Source organism: Silurus meridionalis, chromosome 24 (genome assembly GCF_014805685.1).
Source record: "Silurus meridionalis isolate SWU-2019-XX chromosome 24, ASM1480568v1, whole genome shotgun sequence".
Lineage (NCBI taxonomy): Eukaryota > Metazoa > Chordata > Actinopteri > Siluriformes > Siluridae > Silurus > Silurus meridionalis.
The window spans coordinates 15,453,580-15,469,517 of record NC_060907.1 but is presented as its reverse complement, the minus strand read 5'-3'; the positions used below and the strand labels follow the sequence as shown (position 1 = coordinate 15,469,517).

Genomic DNA, 15,938 nt, shown 5'->3' with positions numbered 1-15,938 from the left:
CCCTAGTGATGTACAGGCACACAAACACACACGTACTCTACAACATGAGACATTCCTCAAGAGCTTTCGAACCTAACAGATGCAGAGGTGGGCTATGTCATGTGATCTTACTGGCCCCCTCCAGCTCACTTCAAACTCATTTCTCTCTACTGCATCTTCAATTTAATTTGAATAGCACGTTTAATAATCACCATTGTCACAGAACAGTTTTACATACATTTATTGATTTAGGATATACGTTTTATAATAATAGAAATTAATAAAAGTGCAGTAATAGTGCATGTGATTACCAGACAATGAAAGTCTAAGAGAATTCTGTTTTGTTTATTTGACATATAATTCTATAATAAATAACAAGAAAGTAACTGAAAATGCTTTTTAACTTTGCTGATTTCTTTTTAAATATTTATATAAAACTACATAGTAAAAACTTTTTCATTTTGAGGCAGTCATCTTTGGTAGGTTTAGCCATCTAGAATACTGTCAAGATAGTTATGCTTCAGGATGCCTTTCTGCTGTATTTCTTATTTCCTTGTGAGTTGTGGGTTCTGTGACAAAACACACCAAGGTCAGAGGTGCTAACATTCCCTGACTCAGTCCCTGACTCAGTCTCCTCAACCACTTCTCTGTCTAAAAAAAATCTAAATAAACTGGACTCTAAATCTTAAAATGGAGCCTGTAAACTTCTGAGATGAAACTTCAGTTAGGGAAAATCCAAACTATTTTACAAATAACACTAAAGACAGCAGTGTAATTATAAAAGACAATCATTTACTAGGTTTTACTCCTATTCAAGAGAATGACTTAATTCTATTTATTTCCTCATCAAAATCATCAACCTGCATTCTCGATCCCTTGCCTATGAGTTTCTTCAAACAGATAATTCCAGAGATAATTGAACCTGTTTAAAATTGATAAACTTCCATTCCATTAGCACTGGTTATGTACCTAAATCCTTCAAACCAGCAGTTATCAACCCCCTAATTAAGAAACCTGACCTTGACCCATGTCCAACTACAGGCCAATATCAAACCTCCCCTTTATATCCAAACTTTTAGAAAAGGTTGTAGCACAGCAGTTATGCTCACATCTATTTAGGAATAACATTTTTGAAATGTATCAGTCAGGATTTAGGCCTCATCATAGCACAGAGATGTCGTTAGTTAAGGTGGTAAATGACCCTCTTCACTTGTTTTGCTCGACCTTAGTGCAGATTTTGACACCATTGATCATACTATACTGCTTGCTACAGCTCACTCCTGGCATAGTCTTATTTGACTGATCATTATCAGTTTGTTGATGTAAATGGTGAGTTCTTCACACTCTTTGAGGTAAAATTTGGTGTTCCGCAAGGATCTGTCTAAGGCCCACTGCTTTTCTCTTTATATATATGCTGCCTCTGAGTGAAATTATACATAAACATGGTATTTACTTCCATTGCTATACTGATGATACACAGCTGTATATTTCAGGAAAGCCAGATGAGAGAGATCAGCTTAACAATGTTGAGGATTGTGTAAAGGACATTAGACAGTGGATGCTTGATAACTTACTTCTGCTCAACTCAGATAAGACGGAAGTATTTTTACTAAGACCACATGCAGCTAGAAGTAAACTTTCCGATTACGTAGCTTTTATGGATGGTGTTTCTATCTCAGTGTGTACAGCAGTCAAAAACCTTGGTGTGATTATGGACCCTAGTCTCTCCTTTGAGGCTCACGTGAATAATATTACCAGGAATATCACCTTAGGAATATCACCTTAGAAATATTGCTAAAATTAGAAATGCGATGTTGTTACAGGATGCAGAAAAAATAGTTCATGCTTTTGTTACATCAAGATTAGACTACTGTAATGCTTTACTGTCTGGGTGTTCGAGTAAGTGCATAAATAAGCATCAGTTCAGAATGCAGCAGCAAGAGTCCTTACTAGATCTACAGTTGTGTTCAAAATTATTCAACCCCCACTGAAATTGATTGTTTTGGTCGGTTTGACATTGATTATGATCATTCAGTCATCCTGCTTACAATTAAATCAAAGAGGCACGTGTAGGTCAGACAAATATAACATAACATTTATAATGAAATAACCACAAATGTCTTTTCTGAGCTCACATCATTATCAGTTTTATTCAACCCCCAAGTGACATTCAATCTTAGTACTTAGTACAACATCCTTTTACAGTTATAACAGCTTTTAAACGTGAAGCATAGCTTGACACAAGTGTCTTGCAGCGATCTACGGGTATCTTTGCCCATTCATCATGGGCAAAAGCCTCCAGTTCAGTCACATTCTTAGGCTTGCGCACTGCAACTGCTTTCTTTAAGTCCCACCAGAGGTTCTCAATCGGATTTAAGTCTGGTGACTGCGATGGCCACTTCAAAATGTTCCAGCCTTTAATCTGCAACCATGCTCTAGTGGACTTGGAGGTATGCTTGGGATCATTGTCCTGTTGAAAGGTCCAACGCCTTCCAAGCCTCAGGTTTGTGACGGACTGCATCACATTGTCATCCAATATCTCCTGGTACTGAAGAGAATTCATGGTACCTTGCACACGCTGAAGCTTCCCAGTACCTGCAGAAGCAAAACAGCCCCAAAGCATGATTGACCCCCCGCCATGCTTCACAGTAGGCAAGGTGTTCTTTTCTTCATAGGCCTTGTTCTTCCTCCTCCAAACATAGCGTTGATCCATGGGCCCAAACAGTTCTAATTTTGTTTCATCAGTCCACAGAACACTATCCCAAAACTTCTGTGGTTTGTCCACATGACTTTTGGCATACTGCAGTCGACTCTTCTTATTCTTTGGGGACAGCAAGGGGTGCGCCTGGGAGTTCTGGCATGGAGGCCTTCATTACGCAGGGTGCGCCGTATTGTCTGAGCAGAAACTTCAGTACCCACATCTGACAAATCTTTTCTCAGTTCCTCAGCAGTCACACGGGACTTTTCTCCACTCTACGCTTCAGGTAGCGCACAGCAGTCGAAGTCAGCATCTTCTTTCTGCCACGACCAGGTAGCGTTTCAACAGTGCCCTTTGCCTTGAATTTGCGAATGATGCTTCCTATGGTGTCTCTTGGTATGTTTAACATCTTTGCAATCTTCTTATAGCCATTGCCCTTCCTGTGAAGAGTAATCACCTGTTCTCTTGTCTTCCTGGACCAATCTCTTGACCACACCATGTTTGTAACCACACCAGTAAATGTCTAGAAGGAGCTGAGTATCACAGTCATTTTAAAGCTGCCTAATTGGTGCTTATTAGGCTTTATTGCTGCTCCCTGATATCCACAGGTGTTTTCAATACCTGATTGAAAACACTTCATTGAACCTCTGTTCTTCAGAGTGGTAGTCTTTAAGGGGTTGAATAATTATGTCAATGAAGAATTCACAAAAGAAACATTTACTACTGTATTACAAAACTAATTGATGTCATTTTAGTTGCATATGGTTCTTTAAGAAGTCCTTGTAGGATTTCATTCTGAATACAATTACAAATGTACACTAAATTCCCTAAAACCATTTACAGCATTGGGGGTTGAATAATTTTGAACACAACTGTAGATATTACCATATCACCCCTGTTTTAATCAGTCTACACTGGTTCCCAATTAAATCTCATATTGATTATAAAATACTACTACTGACGTATAAAGCACTTAACGGTCTCGTGCCGCAGTATCTGAGTGAACTTCTGTACCAGTATGATCCTCCATGCCTACTTAGATCAAAAGGTGCAGGCTATTTGTTGGTACCTCAAATAATGAAGACTACAGCAGGGGGCAGATCTTTCTCTTATGAAGCCCCACAGTTATGGAACAGCCTTCCAATCAGTGTTTGGGACTCAGACACAGTCTCACTGTTCAAGTTGAGGCTGAAAACTTATTTATTTTGTCATGTCTTTTATCAGTAGATTTTTCTTAGGTAAAAGCGCAGATCTGGAGGGATCATGGATATAGAGTGTTTGGTGAACTATGATATTTGTATGCTGTCGCATGCCAGAGATCTCTCATGTCTGTGTTACCTTCTGGTTCCTGCCCCTCTTCCCTCTGCGGATCTTCCCACTTCGCTCAGCCGTGCCTCTGGATAGTGTCCTTTTCGTTTGGAGGCCACTCTGTACAGCTGGGGACGGTTTCGTATCAACGCCTTGGGTGGTTCCATGAAATTCCGGAGTAAGAACGGGAGCTTTGAGGATCAATCAATCAATCAATCAAACTTTATTTATAAAGCGCATTACAACCACCAAAAGGAGCACAAGGCGCTTTCCAGTAAAGCAAAAAATAAACATTAAAAATAAAAATTTAAAGTTTAATTAAAAGTAATTAATTAAAAATAAATAAAAAATTAAGGAAATAAATTAAAATAAGATACAATGAACATAAAATAGCAGTTGAATCAGGGCTACGTGTTAAAAGCTTAGATGGATTTGGACTGTAGTTAATGTCAACAGTCTGCTACACTGACTCAGGACTACAGTTTGCTTCTGATCACCATCACTGTACATCGTATATCTGCTATAAAAATGGACATTCGGTGCAACCCAGATGAGGATGGTTCCCTCTTGAGTCTGGTTCCTCTCAAGGTTTCTTCCTTATGCCATCTCCTTCCTTAAGCTTGCTCATCAGGGACAAACTTACTTATAAAGAACATATTCACTTTTAATCACCACATTATCTGTGTAAAGCTGCTTTGAGACAATGTTCATTGTTAAAAGCGCTGTACAAATAAAAATGAATTGAACTGAAGGAGACGACATCTGGATGGGAGCATATGTTGGATATACCTTTCAGCATTGATGGTGCCTTCCCAGATGTGTAAGCTGCCCATGCCACACGCACTCATGCAACCCCAGACCATCAGAGATGCAGGCTTCTGAACTGAGCGCTGATAACAACTTGGGTTGTCCTTATCCTCTTTAGTCTGGATGACATGGCATCCCAGTTTTCCGAAAAGAACTTCACATTTTGATTTGTCTGACCACAGAACAGTTTTCCACTTTGTCACAGTCCATTTTAAATGAGCCTTGGCCCAGAGAAAATGCCTGCGCTTCTGGATCATGTTTAGATATGGCTTATTTTTTGACCTATAGAATTTTAGCCAGCAACGGCGAATGGCACGGTGGATTGTGTTCACTGTCAATGTTTTCTGGAAGTATTCCTGAGCCCATGTTATGATTTCCATTACAGTAGCATTCCTGTATGTGATGCAGTGCCGTCTAAGGGCCCGAAGATCACAGGCATCCAGTATGGTTTTCGGGCCTTGACCCTTACGCACAGAGATTGTTCCAGTTTCTTTGAATCTTTGGATGATATTATGCACTGTAGATGATGATAACTTCAAACTCTTTGCAATTTTTTCTCTGAGAAACTCCTTACTGATATTGCTCCACTATTTCTTCACCACAACATTGGGGGAATTGGTGATCCTCTGCCCATCTTGACTTCTGAGAGACACTGCCACTCTTAGAGGTTCTTTTTATACCTAATTATGTTGCCAATTGACCTAATAAGTTGCAATAATTGGTCCTCCAGCTGTTCCTCATATGTACAATTAACCTTTCCGGCCTCTTATTGCTACCTGTCCCAACTTTTTTGGAATGTGTAGCTCTCATGAAATCCAAAATGAGCCAATATTTGGCATGACATTTCAAAATGTCTCACTTTCAACATTTGATATTTTATCTATATTCTATTGTAAATAAAATATAAGTTTATGAGATTTGTAAATTATTCCTTTTTTATTCACAATTTGTAAAGTGTCCTAACTTTTTTGGAATCGGGTTTGTATATAATATCGACGTAAATGTTTTACTGTATTGTAGTGTTTATATATATATATAAACACTACAATACATAATAATAATAATATATATATATATAATATATATAAGTCGTCCTGCAATATTAAATGATTGCTGTATCAGAGGCTCTACCTGTAGACAATTTCTGTCCCTATGATAAATGTCATCAGGCAACAGCTTCAGGCAAAAACAACACAGCGATATGCAAGAGCTGGCAGTCAGTCAGACGAGGGGGATAGAAAAGAGAATGAGTGTGTCAACAACCAAACTGGAGTGAAAGTCTGAAAATAGATTCAGGACTGATGGAGATGCTGAAGAGTGAGTTGGACAGCTGGTACATATTAGTTTCCTGCTCCATCCTAGTTATGAAATTCGTACTGTACCACAGCCTATTTGTGAAGTTGTTTGAGTTGAATAGATAAGAATATAAGTGAATGTGTTCCTGTCACTTTCTTCTCTTTAGATCTGCTTGATTTATCCTGACCCCCTAGCTTTGGATGGAATTCTCCTCTATTGGAGACCACTTGTTGCAGCTGTGGATGATTCCACATGATCAGTCTAAAGATCCACAAAGTTACTGAGCAACCCAACAACTTTGGACTGTAATTAATATCAACAGTCTACTAAAATGTCTCAGGATTACAGGCTACATTTAATTGCCTAGCACTGCACACCTTAACAGTGATGGAACTGTAATGAATGGACATTCTGTGCCACCCCGATGAGGATGGGTTCCCTTTTGAGTCTGGTTCCTCTCAAGGTTTCTTCCTTATGCTCATCTCAGGGAGTTTGTTCTTGCCACAGAATTTTTAAACTTATTATAAATAACAATTTTCATATTCTGTTCTTTTTTGCGTAGGTATGTATTTTATAACTTCAAATATTGCCATCAGTTTGCAATTTATCCACCAATTGGTCTTTTAATCTGCAATAAATGGACATTCGGTGCAACCCAGATGAGGATGGGTTCCCTCTTGAGTCTGGTTTCTCTCAAGGTTTCTTCCTTTGCCATCGTGGGGAGTTTTTCTTTGCCACAGTCGCCACTGGCTTGCTCATCAGGGACAAACTTACTTATAAAGAACATATTAATTTTTTATCACCACATTATCTGTGTAAAGCTGCTTTGAGACAATGTTCATTGTTAAAAGCGCTATACAAATAGAAATTAATTGTAATAATGTAATATTGATTCTGTAATAATTCAGTATCTCTGAAAATCAATCAACCTAAATCATTGTTTCCACAGATATGCTATAATATTACATCCATCCATTTGAAATAAATACAAGAAAATCGCACTGATGAGTGATTTATTCAGCAAAATTACACAATAGGAAACAATATTTATGTATAAACAGGATTAATTGCAGGTCAGTGTTGGGATGGTGAGGGAATAGATTTGGGAGAAGGGGATGTGGTTTCAGGTTTAGTGGCTGCAGATGAAGGAATCTCCACCTGTAAGACAGAGAAATTAACTGCTTGAAATCTCAGTCCTTATAATTTCAGTATAAGCAGAATGATAAAAAGTGCTCTGTAATTCATGTTTAAACCTTCTTACCAGTTTCTCAGCTCTCTTCCTCAGCTTTCGCCAAATTGTATGGTGAGCCTGGGGAAAAAAAAAAGTAGTCAAAGATAACCAAAATATTAAACAACACCATGATTCTTTATACACATGCACCTCTCTACATTCTGTGCACAATGTATGCCTTTGTACTAGTAAGCCTGTCTGGTTAACGACATGCTCTTTCCTTTTTTCTGCACCCACATAAACTGTAACATTATTTCTCTACCGTGAGGTTGAGGGGAAGTGAGAGGCCCTGGGCTCGTCGATGCAAACCCCACTGTCCTTCTCCCAGTGTATGCATTGCTGTTACTTCATACTGGTAGCACAGACCTGTTCTGACCACTAGGGGGCCCTCTGACAGAGTCACATGCTCCCCACACCTAGCAAAAAAAAAAAACCAAACAAACAAACAAACAAACAAACAAACAAACAAAAACAATAAACACAATTGGCAAATTTTAACGTCAGATGCCCTTATCCAGAGCAACAAGGGTTAAGGGCCTTACTTAAGGGCCCAGCAGTGGCAGCTTGGTTGTGCTGGGATTTAAACTTGTGACCTACCGAGCCCACATCCAATGTCGTAACCACTGAGCTACCACCTGCTCCATATTTTATTGTTCTGTGCTTTCATCACATGATTTTAGATTTTAAAAGCCCGATAATGGCATGTTTTTTCAAAATTCTTCTTTTTGAGAAGAATTGTCTATTCTTATGTATACCAGAAACCAGATTTAGAATTGAACCAATCCACGTCCATTCATTATAGTTCTATCATTGTTGATATCATCAACTGTCCACTGATGGAAACTCGAGACTAATGCCAAATCACCATTGTCTAGTGAACCATGAGTGTTTGTATTGTGTGTACTGACCTGTATAATGACACTGTGCCACTAGGGCATTTTGCAGCCATTTCTTCCACCTCCTCTTGTTTATATCTGTAAAAAAAATGTGATTTGGATGAGTTACTATAAGAAATATGATGCCATGTATGCGCTCAGATTTTAACTAAAGATAATTGATGGGAAATCCTTTTCATAATCAGGCTCTAACAGGGCAGAAAGAGTGCAGATAAAGTTCAAAACAAAACATTCTGTACATGTGGCTCCTTCTGTCAGTCAGGATGCTCAATAATGAAACCACTGAACCAAAGCATACAGTTGGGGTGTGATTTTGGAAACCAAATTCTTAATTTTTTTATATATACTAGAGGGAACAAATACCGTACAAGACTAGTACCAAATGTAACAAAGCAGAAGTGAAACTTTGCATAAAGGTGTTTTCACAAATACAGTGAGGAAAATAAGTATTTGAGCACCCTGCTATTTTGCAAGTTCTCCCACTTAGAAATCATGGAGGGGTCTGAAATTGTCATCGTAGGTGCATGTCCACTGTGAGAGACATAATCTAAAAAAAAAAAAAATCCAGAAATCACAATATATGATTTTTAAACTATTTATTTGTATGATACAGCTGCAAATAAGTATTTGAACACCTGTCTATCAGCTAGAATTCTGACCCTCAAAGACCTGTTAGTCTGCCTTTAAAATGTCCACCTCCACTACATTTATTATCCTAAATTAGATGCACCTGTTTGAGGTCATCAGCTGCATAAAGACACCTGTCCACCCCATACAATCAGTAAGAATCCAACTACTAACATGGCCAAGACCAAAGAGCTGTCCAAAGACACTAGAGACAAAATTGTAGACCTCCACAAGGCTGGAAAGGGCTATGGACAATTTTAGAACCCTCCATGATTTCTAAGTGGGAGAACTTGCAAAATAGCAGGGTGTTCAAATACTTATTTTCCTCACTGTAGTTCGTTTTAAAAGAACCAAACACAGTTCAGCTAGGTGAACCAGAAAGAGAACCAGCTGAACGTGACCTCAGTCCTTTTGGTGTTCACAATCTAGTGGATTTAAAAGAGAAGCCAGTTCTATTTTTGGTCCTCTTCAGCAATAAAGAGATCTCAGAACCTTTCTTGTTCACACTCCAGCTTTCCATTTTTTGTCCTGGGTGCTCATGTACTTCTGGCAAAGGTTTTTTTATTGTGGCGCGGTTCTGTTATATCCCCTTTCCATAATTTGGGCAAACAAAAGACACATTTATGGGTTTTTATGGGTTGAGGAGAGTTGGCGTTTAATGTAATCATATTTTCTAATTTTAATATGTGCACATTCGGAGGTGGTCTAAGCACGGTTCGATTTTGGGGTCCTTTTCGGGGGTTTTAAAATCACATTGTTTGTTCACATACACGCTGAACCGCTCCGGGATTGTTTAAAAGGGTTAATCGAACTAGATGTGAAAAGGAAAGTGTCACCCAAGTGCAGAGTGCAACAACTTCGTGTAGGCAACAAAATCACCAAATCACTTCTTTTGCCTGTCCAGTTAGGGGATCATCTGTCTCTATACCACCCTGTCCTCTATATGTTCCTCGTTCAAAACAATCACCTGCATTTTTTTCCTCACCACATCGATAAACCTGCTACTTCGCCTCCCTCTTTTCTTCCCTCCGGGTGGCTCCATCCTCAGCATTCTTCTACTAATATACTCCATGTCCCTCCTCTGCACATGTCCAAACCATCTCAATCACACCCCTTTTACCTAAATGGTCTCCATTTACTGTCCAATTATATACCATTTACAGGAAATTGCCAAAGCTCTTATCTAAAGTGACTCATACACAAAGAAGCGAAACCTTTACATTACTATCATGTTACACGAGTTACACATTTAATCAGGACTGGTTATTTCATTCTCAGTATCTCCTATGCATTTCAAGCACCAGGAACAGCAGACTTGAATCAGAGTTTAGAAACTTATGAGTAACATACAGCCTGGTTTTTAACTTAACTGCTCTTCAGTCAGAAAGGAGAAGATACCTGCTATGAGAGAAGATCTCCAGTGCTACAGGAGGTGCCACATCCAGAGGCTCCCAGGGTATATCTTTAAGCATTAGCTGCTGAGCTTCTCGAGTGAATGAGCGCATGTTCTCCTGTAAGGGATTCAGGGAAAGACTCAAAGCCAGTTGCACACAGGTTTCATCATTAACAGGTTCGTTTCTGAGAGATAGCAATTTGTCTACTACAACAATTTAATTCAATTCAATAAATTTTCATTTGTATAGCACTTTAACAATGAACATTGTCTCAAAGCAGCTTTACACAGATAATGTGGTGATTAAAAGTGAATATGTTCTTTATAAGTAAGTTTGTCCCTGATGAGCAAGCTGGTGGCGACTGTAACTTATCTGTATTTAAACGTGATTTACTGCGGCTTTATTACACTCAAACGCATGTTTTTAATGTTTGTATATTTAATTGATGCAAATATAATTTAAATATTATATGAAATCAAATTCATTATATATTCTAGACGCTTATATCTTCACAAATGAACAAAGTATCTCTATTTTTATAAACAAAAATTGTTAAAAAATTTGTATTATATTTTATATTGATTATTTTAAGTATAGTGGTCAACTTGCCATCTGCAAAATGTACACAATTTGCTTCACCTTTTATAATCAAACGCTGTTTTTTTGTTTCGTTTTGTTTTTTACAGAAGGAAACAACCCAGCATGAGTGAATTTGTTCACATGCGCTCCTCAACAGGCGGCCACTATAAGCTTTAAAATGTCTAAATTAAAGATAAACAACTCACATAGTGAGTTAAATTAAGTACACTTTTATACATAAATACCCCGAATTAGGGGTTTATATAGTTATAATAAACCAAACATCTAAGAATTATTTTATCTGATTAATTGATGGAAGAAAAAAAAATAACCGTCCGATTAATCGATTATCAAAATAATCATTAGATGCAACTTTATTGGGACTGTACTTGTACTCTGCACAAAAACAACGTTGAATTTAATCTAAATGAAAATCACTACTAAGGTAAACTGAATGGCTAAAATAAGTCAAACAGTTTGAATTATTATTTTTTTTTTTAAATATTAAGATTATCATACTACACAACACGTATTACAGAATACCCACCTCTGAAGGAGTCCAGGAATCTAACCGAGGATCCAAGACCACATCAGAGCAGAAAGCACCAGCAGTCACTAGAGACAAAAAAATCACAAGGAAACATTACAGGCAGTACTACCACATGGCAAAATGAGCACATATGTCTTGTCTACACTTGTTATATTATCTTTTGGCTACAACAGGTTTAGATCACAACTTGCAAAGAATTGTACTATTTAAATAGATAGTGCTGTGCAAAAGTTTGAAGAAGTCCTATCAAATGAAGACTACCAAATGTGTACATTTAATTTATTTGTAGTTATCAATTACCAACATACAAATGGATTAAAAACAACATTTGGGTTGTTCCTTCTGTTCCTTTATATAAATGCTCCACTGATTCATTGACGTTGAGATCAGGGCTCTGTAGTGGCCATACCATCTCTCGAAAATTCCTCCTTCAGATTTATTGATTTATTGTTGCTAAAAATAGATGTATGTTTGGAGTTATTGACATGCTGCAGGATGTCAATGCCATGGACTGATCAGCTTCCTCCCTGATAAATGAGTATCTACTTATACTTTCCAGCAGTAAAGATTTAAACAATTGCTTCTCACCAGATTTGCCAAGTTTATTTGAATAAATGCGGCATCAAAATTTCATAGGAACCTTCACCATGCTTATGTGCTGCCTGCAGACATTCATACTTGTACTGCTCTCTGGCAGTCTGGCAATTCAATTACATTTCTATAACGCTAAAGAAATTGAATTGACATCATCTCAAAGCAGCTTTAAAGAATGTTCGATTAATAGAATTAAATTCACGTGTTCTTATCCCCGATGAGCAGCCTGGGGGCGACTGTGGGAAGGAAAAACTCCCTCAGACAGTATGAGGATGAAACCGTGAGAGGAACCAGACATATCAGATACACAAGGAACCCATCCTCATTTGGGTGAAACCAAACATGTACATCATTACAACATTACAAACACCGGAGAGTGAGAAATATCATGAGCGAATGTGTGATTATGAGTAATGTCTATTATAATGCAACAACCTGCCTTTCTTCAGAGCCAAATATTTAATCCATCCATCCAGAGAATCTGCTGCCACTGTTCTGCACCAGTTTTTTTATGGATACACTGGATATTCCCAGTGAATTTGCTGGGCATTTCTGGTCATACTTCTATAGAGTGTAGATTATCATGGTGCCACCGGTGTCTATGATTCTTGTACAAGTCGTTCATCTGCTTCACTATGTTTTTTTGATCGAACAGTGCATCCTGAATGCTGCTTATGGCTTCATGCTTCTGCACATAAACTAGAACGTGTGGAAAGACCTGTCTTCGTTGAGTCTTCTGCATGACCAAGAAAAGCATCCTCAATCATGGTTGGATTTGTTTTCATTTAGTAAACTTCAGCAATCTCAGATTTTTAGTAGAGTAGAGCTGTTATTAGTTTTATTCCTCCTACACAGATGTTTTTCTTTCAGCCAATGAAAGCGTTTCATTATCCTTATTATATCCTTCACCTTCAGCACCTGTTTGGTGTAACTGTTTATTTATGCACTGGATTACAGCCTACAAATTCCCTTAAAGTCTGCAGGTGTACCTGGTAAAGGCAGAGAAGGTCACAGCCAATGTTTATTCATTTGCATGCTGTTGACTAATAAACTATTTATATTTTTTAAAGATAATTTTACTTTACAGTTTCTAGAGCTAAAAAGTTATTGCCACCCTGTAATACACGATATGTGTGTATCTGATATGTCTACATATGTAGATAATTTTTATGAGTGAATTTCTTCACTTGTTCGATAGACAAGTGAAATCACTAGGTGTTTATGCTGCATGATTATTTTACACAAGTCTTTTGTTATCAATCCTCTTAATAGAGGGTGCCAATAATTCTGACTAACACTCGAGTGAATGTAATCAACAGATACAGCTAATATTTTGTATATTGTAATATCGCTAAATAATCGATCAACAGATTGTTAAAACACTTGTCTGTGTGCTGTGTTCATGTTTTGAAGCTTTTACTGTGTACCAGGAACTTCAGGAATCTTCAGCAGCTCCACACTGTACTCCTCTTTGAAGGCATTATCAAGAACTTGTCCCAACATGGCTGAACAGGAACGCCAATACGCCTAAGACGCAAAGTCATGTTTTGATCATACATAAAGAAAAATATTGTTCCCAATCCTGCATTACAAATTCACAGCATTTTAGTAGAGGTTTAGTACCTGATTAAGGAGCTGAGGGTTGGTGTCTTTGAACGTGAGCAGTGTGAGCGAGCAGGAGCGAGTGAGTGGGCGATGCATGTGCCATGGCTCTCCATCTACCAGTGCGAGAGCTGCACTAGACACGTGCCACTCTGTCAAATCTGAAAGATTTGAAGAAATGAAAAAACAAAAACAAAAAACACAAACATTCAATTCAGTTTCATTCTCAACAATTTTAAGCATTTATTTTTACATTTTTATATAAAGCACTAGATTTACAACATTCGCTATCACTCGCTACAGTGTGAGAGATGCCTTAGACAGTTCCATGCACAACACTCATGCCAAATATTCGCCCAACTCACGTCTTGCACAGCTATATGGTGTGGACATGCCCTTGTTCATCACCAGAAGTGTTCCCTGTAGCCCCGGTGCGTCCATGGTGACCTCGATTTTCTCAATGCGGGGAAACAGCGAGCGCTGTCGAGCTTGCTCTTTGGAGAACAGGGTACTACGCCAACTGCGCAATTCGGACGTGGAAAGCCCCTCGGCTGCTGCACTGGACACCAAACCTGAAAGGAATACACATTCAAATTTAGAAAACTAAAAGACAACAAAATAAATACCATGTGACACACAAGTAGTTCAGCACGATATATTAACACAGATCAGGCATAACGTTATGACATTATGACTGGTGAAGTGAATGACACTGATTATTTCTTCATCATGGCACCTCTTTGTGGAATATATTTTGAGCAGCAGGTGAACATTTTGTACTCAATTCTGATGTGTTAAAAACAGGAAAAATGGGCAAGTGTAAGGATTTGAGCGAGTTTGACAAGGGCCAAATTGTGACGGCTAGATGACTGGGTCAGAGCATCTCCAAAACTGAGTTATACCTAGTCGGTGTTAATAAAGGAATAAGGCACAGAAACAGTTAAGATCGGATGCATATTCTTTAAAACGATTACTGTCAACAATGAACATAAACTTCATTATGTCCCTCCAGATTGTTGTATTAAAAAGCAAACACTAAAATAGAAAAGAATGACAATCCGAAGGGAAAGGTTTTTTTTTTTAATGAAAATAGTCCTTTATGACTATAGATGTATGTTTGGAGTAATTGATATGCTGCAGAATAAATTAGGGGCCAATCAGCTGCCTACCTGATGGTTCAGCATGATGGATGGCATCTGCCTATACTTTTCTGCAGTAAAAATTGAGACCGTTTCTTTCGACCAAATTCTTCCGGTTTGTAGAAATGCAGCCCTAAACAATCAGTTAGGGTAAATATTTCATTTTGACTCATGCGTCCAGTGAATATGCTGCTATTGTTCTGCACCACAATTGTTTATGTGATGCTCTTCTTACCACGGGAGCTTCTGAAGTGGTCTTTGTAAAAGGATGTCAGCATGATATATCATTTATCTGCAGCTGTCATTTTCAAAGGGACCTCCAACATGCTTACCTGCACTTATCCTTTATTAAAGCTTATTTTCCTGGTTGGAGAAATGCATATTGCCGGTCAATATCTGTTATACTGGTATATATCAGCATTTTAGATGAAAGAAAGAGCTTCATGTCTAGAAATCTGGGAGTTTATTTATTTGTCACCTCTGACTTGCTCAATAGGAATCTAAAAAAAATGTGCTTTGTGGTCTACGGATATTGTTAAAAGCAATATTATTATTATTATTATTATTATTATTATTATTATTACTAATAATAATACGATTGTTAATTATGTACATATTATTTAGGATAAACATTGATTTACAGGAGTCCACCACATCAGTTAGCCAAGGTCAGCAGCGTCAGTGTGGAAATGAGAATAAAAGACAAACTTACGGCGCTGCACCATTTGACAAACTCGCTGAGACGCCATGTGAACTCTTGTTTCAAGCCAACACTAAACAATTAGCATAAAAAATACACATGTACAAAACGCTGTAAACTTAATAATTCATCAGTTACTGAGCGTGCAGCGCCCCATGCTGTGACATCCGCAATGTGTCCATTATAATACTTCCGTGTTCAAACTAGGAACCACATTTTAGGTTCCGCCGTAACACCATTATCTATCTATCTATCATCTATCTATCTATCTATCTATCTATCTATCTATCTATCTATCTATCTATCTATCTATCTATCTATCTATCTATCTATCTATCTATCTATGAAGAAAAAAAAGTGAGAGACAGACAGACAGACAGACAGACAGACAGACAGACAGACAGACAGACAGACAGATTGATTAACAGATTGCTTGTGAATTGATAGATGGAGATAGATTATTTATAGAGAGAATGTCTGAAGTACACAATTGCTGTACCTGAGTAAAAGTACAAATACTCTGACTTCAGTAAAGTTC

At 37.9% G+C, this 15,938-nt stretch overlaps 1 protein-coding gene across 1 annotated transcript; it reads right to left on the bottom strand.

Moving 5' to 3' along the window:
• Positions 1 to 7,084: 7,084 nt before the first annotated feature.
• On the bottom strand, positions 7,085 to 15,594 carry mrpl39 (mitochondrial ribosomal protein L39). The gene is made up of 10 exons (XM_046838424.1): positions 15,413 to 15,594; positions 13,927 to 14,133; positions 13,583 to 13,722; positions 13,387 to 13,486; positions 11,363 to 11,430; positions 10,241 to 10,353; positions 8,228 to 8,293; positions 7,582 to 7,735; positions 7,350 to 7,397; positions 7,085 to 7,246 (listed from the first exon to the last, which is right to left on the bottom strand). Exons 1-10 carry the CDS (start codon positions 15,447 to 15,449, stop codon positions 7,163 to 7,165), a joined length of 1,017 nt encoding a protein of 338 aa, XP_046694380.1. The 5' UTR covers positions 15,450 to 15,594; the 3' UTR covers positions 7,085 to 7,162.
• Between the last annotated feature and the right edge of the window lie 344 nt (positions 15,595 to 15,938).

Bases quoted from the DNA above. Each gene is read 5' to 3' on its own strand.
- mrpl39 (XM_046838424.1), bottom strand. From the start codon at position 15,449: ATGGCGTCTCAGCGAGTTTGTCAAATGGTGCAGCGCC. The intron at 13,723-13,926 runs GTGAGTTGGGCG...CAAATCTTTCAG, and splicing joins ACCATATAGCTGTGCAAGAC to ATTTGACAGAGTGGCACGTG. The intron at 7,736-8,227 runs GTCAGTACACAC...TTTTTTTGCTAG, and splicing joins GGCACAGTGTCATTATACAG to GTGTGGGGAGCATGTGACTC.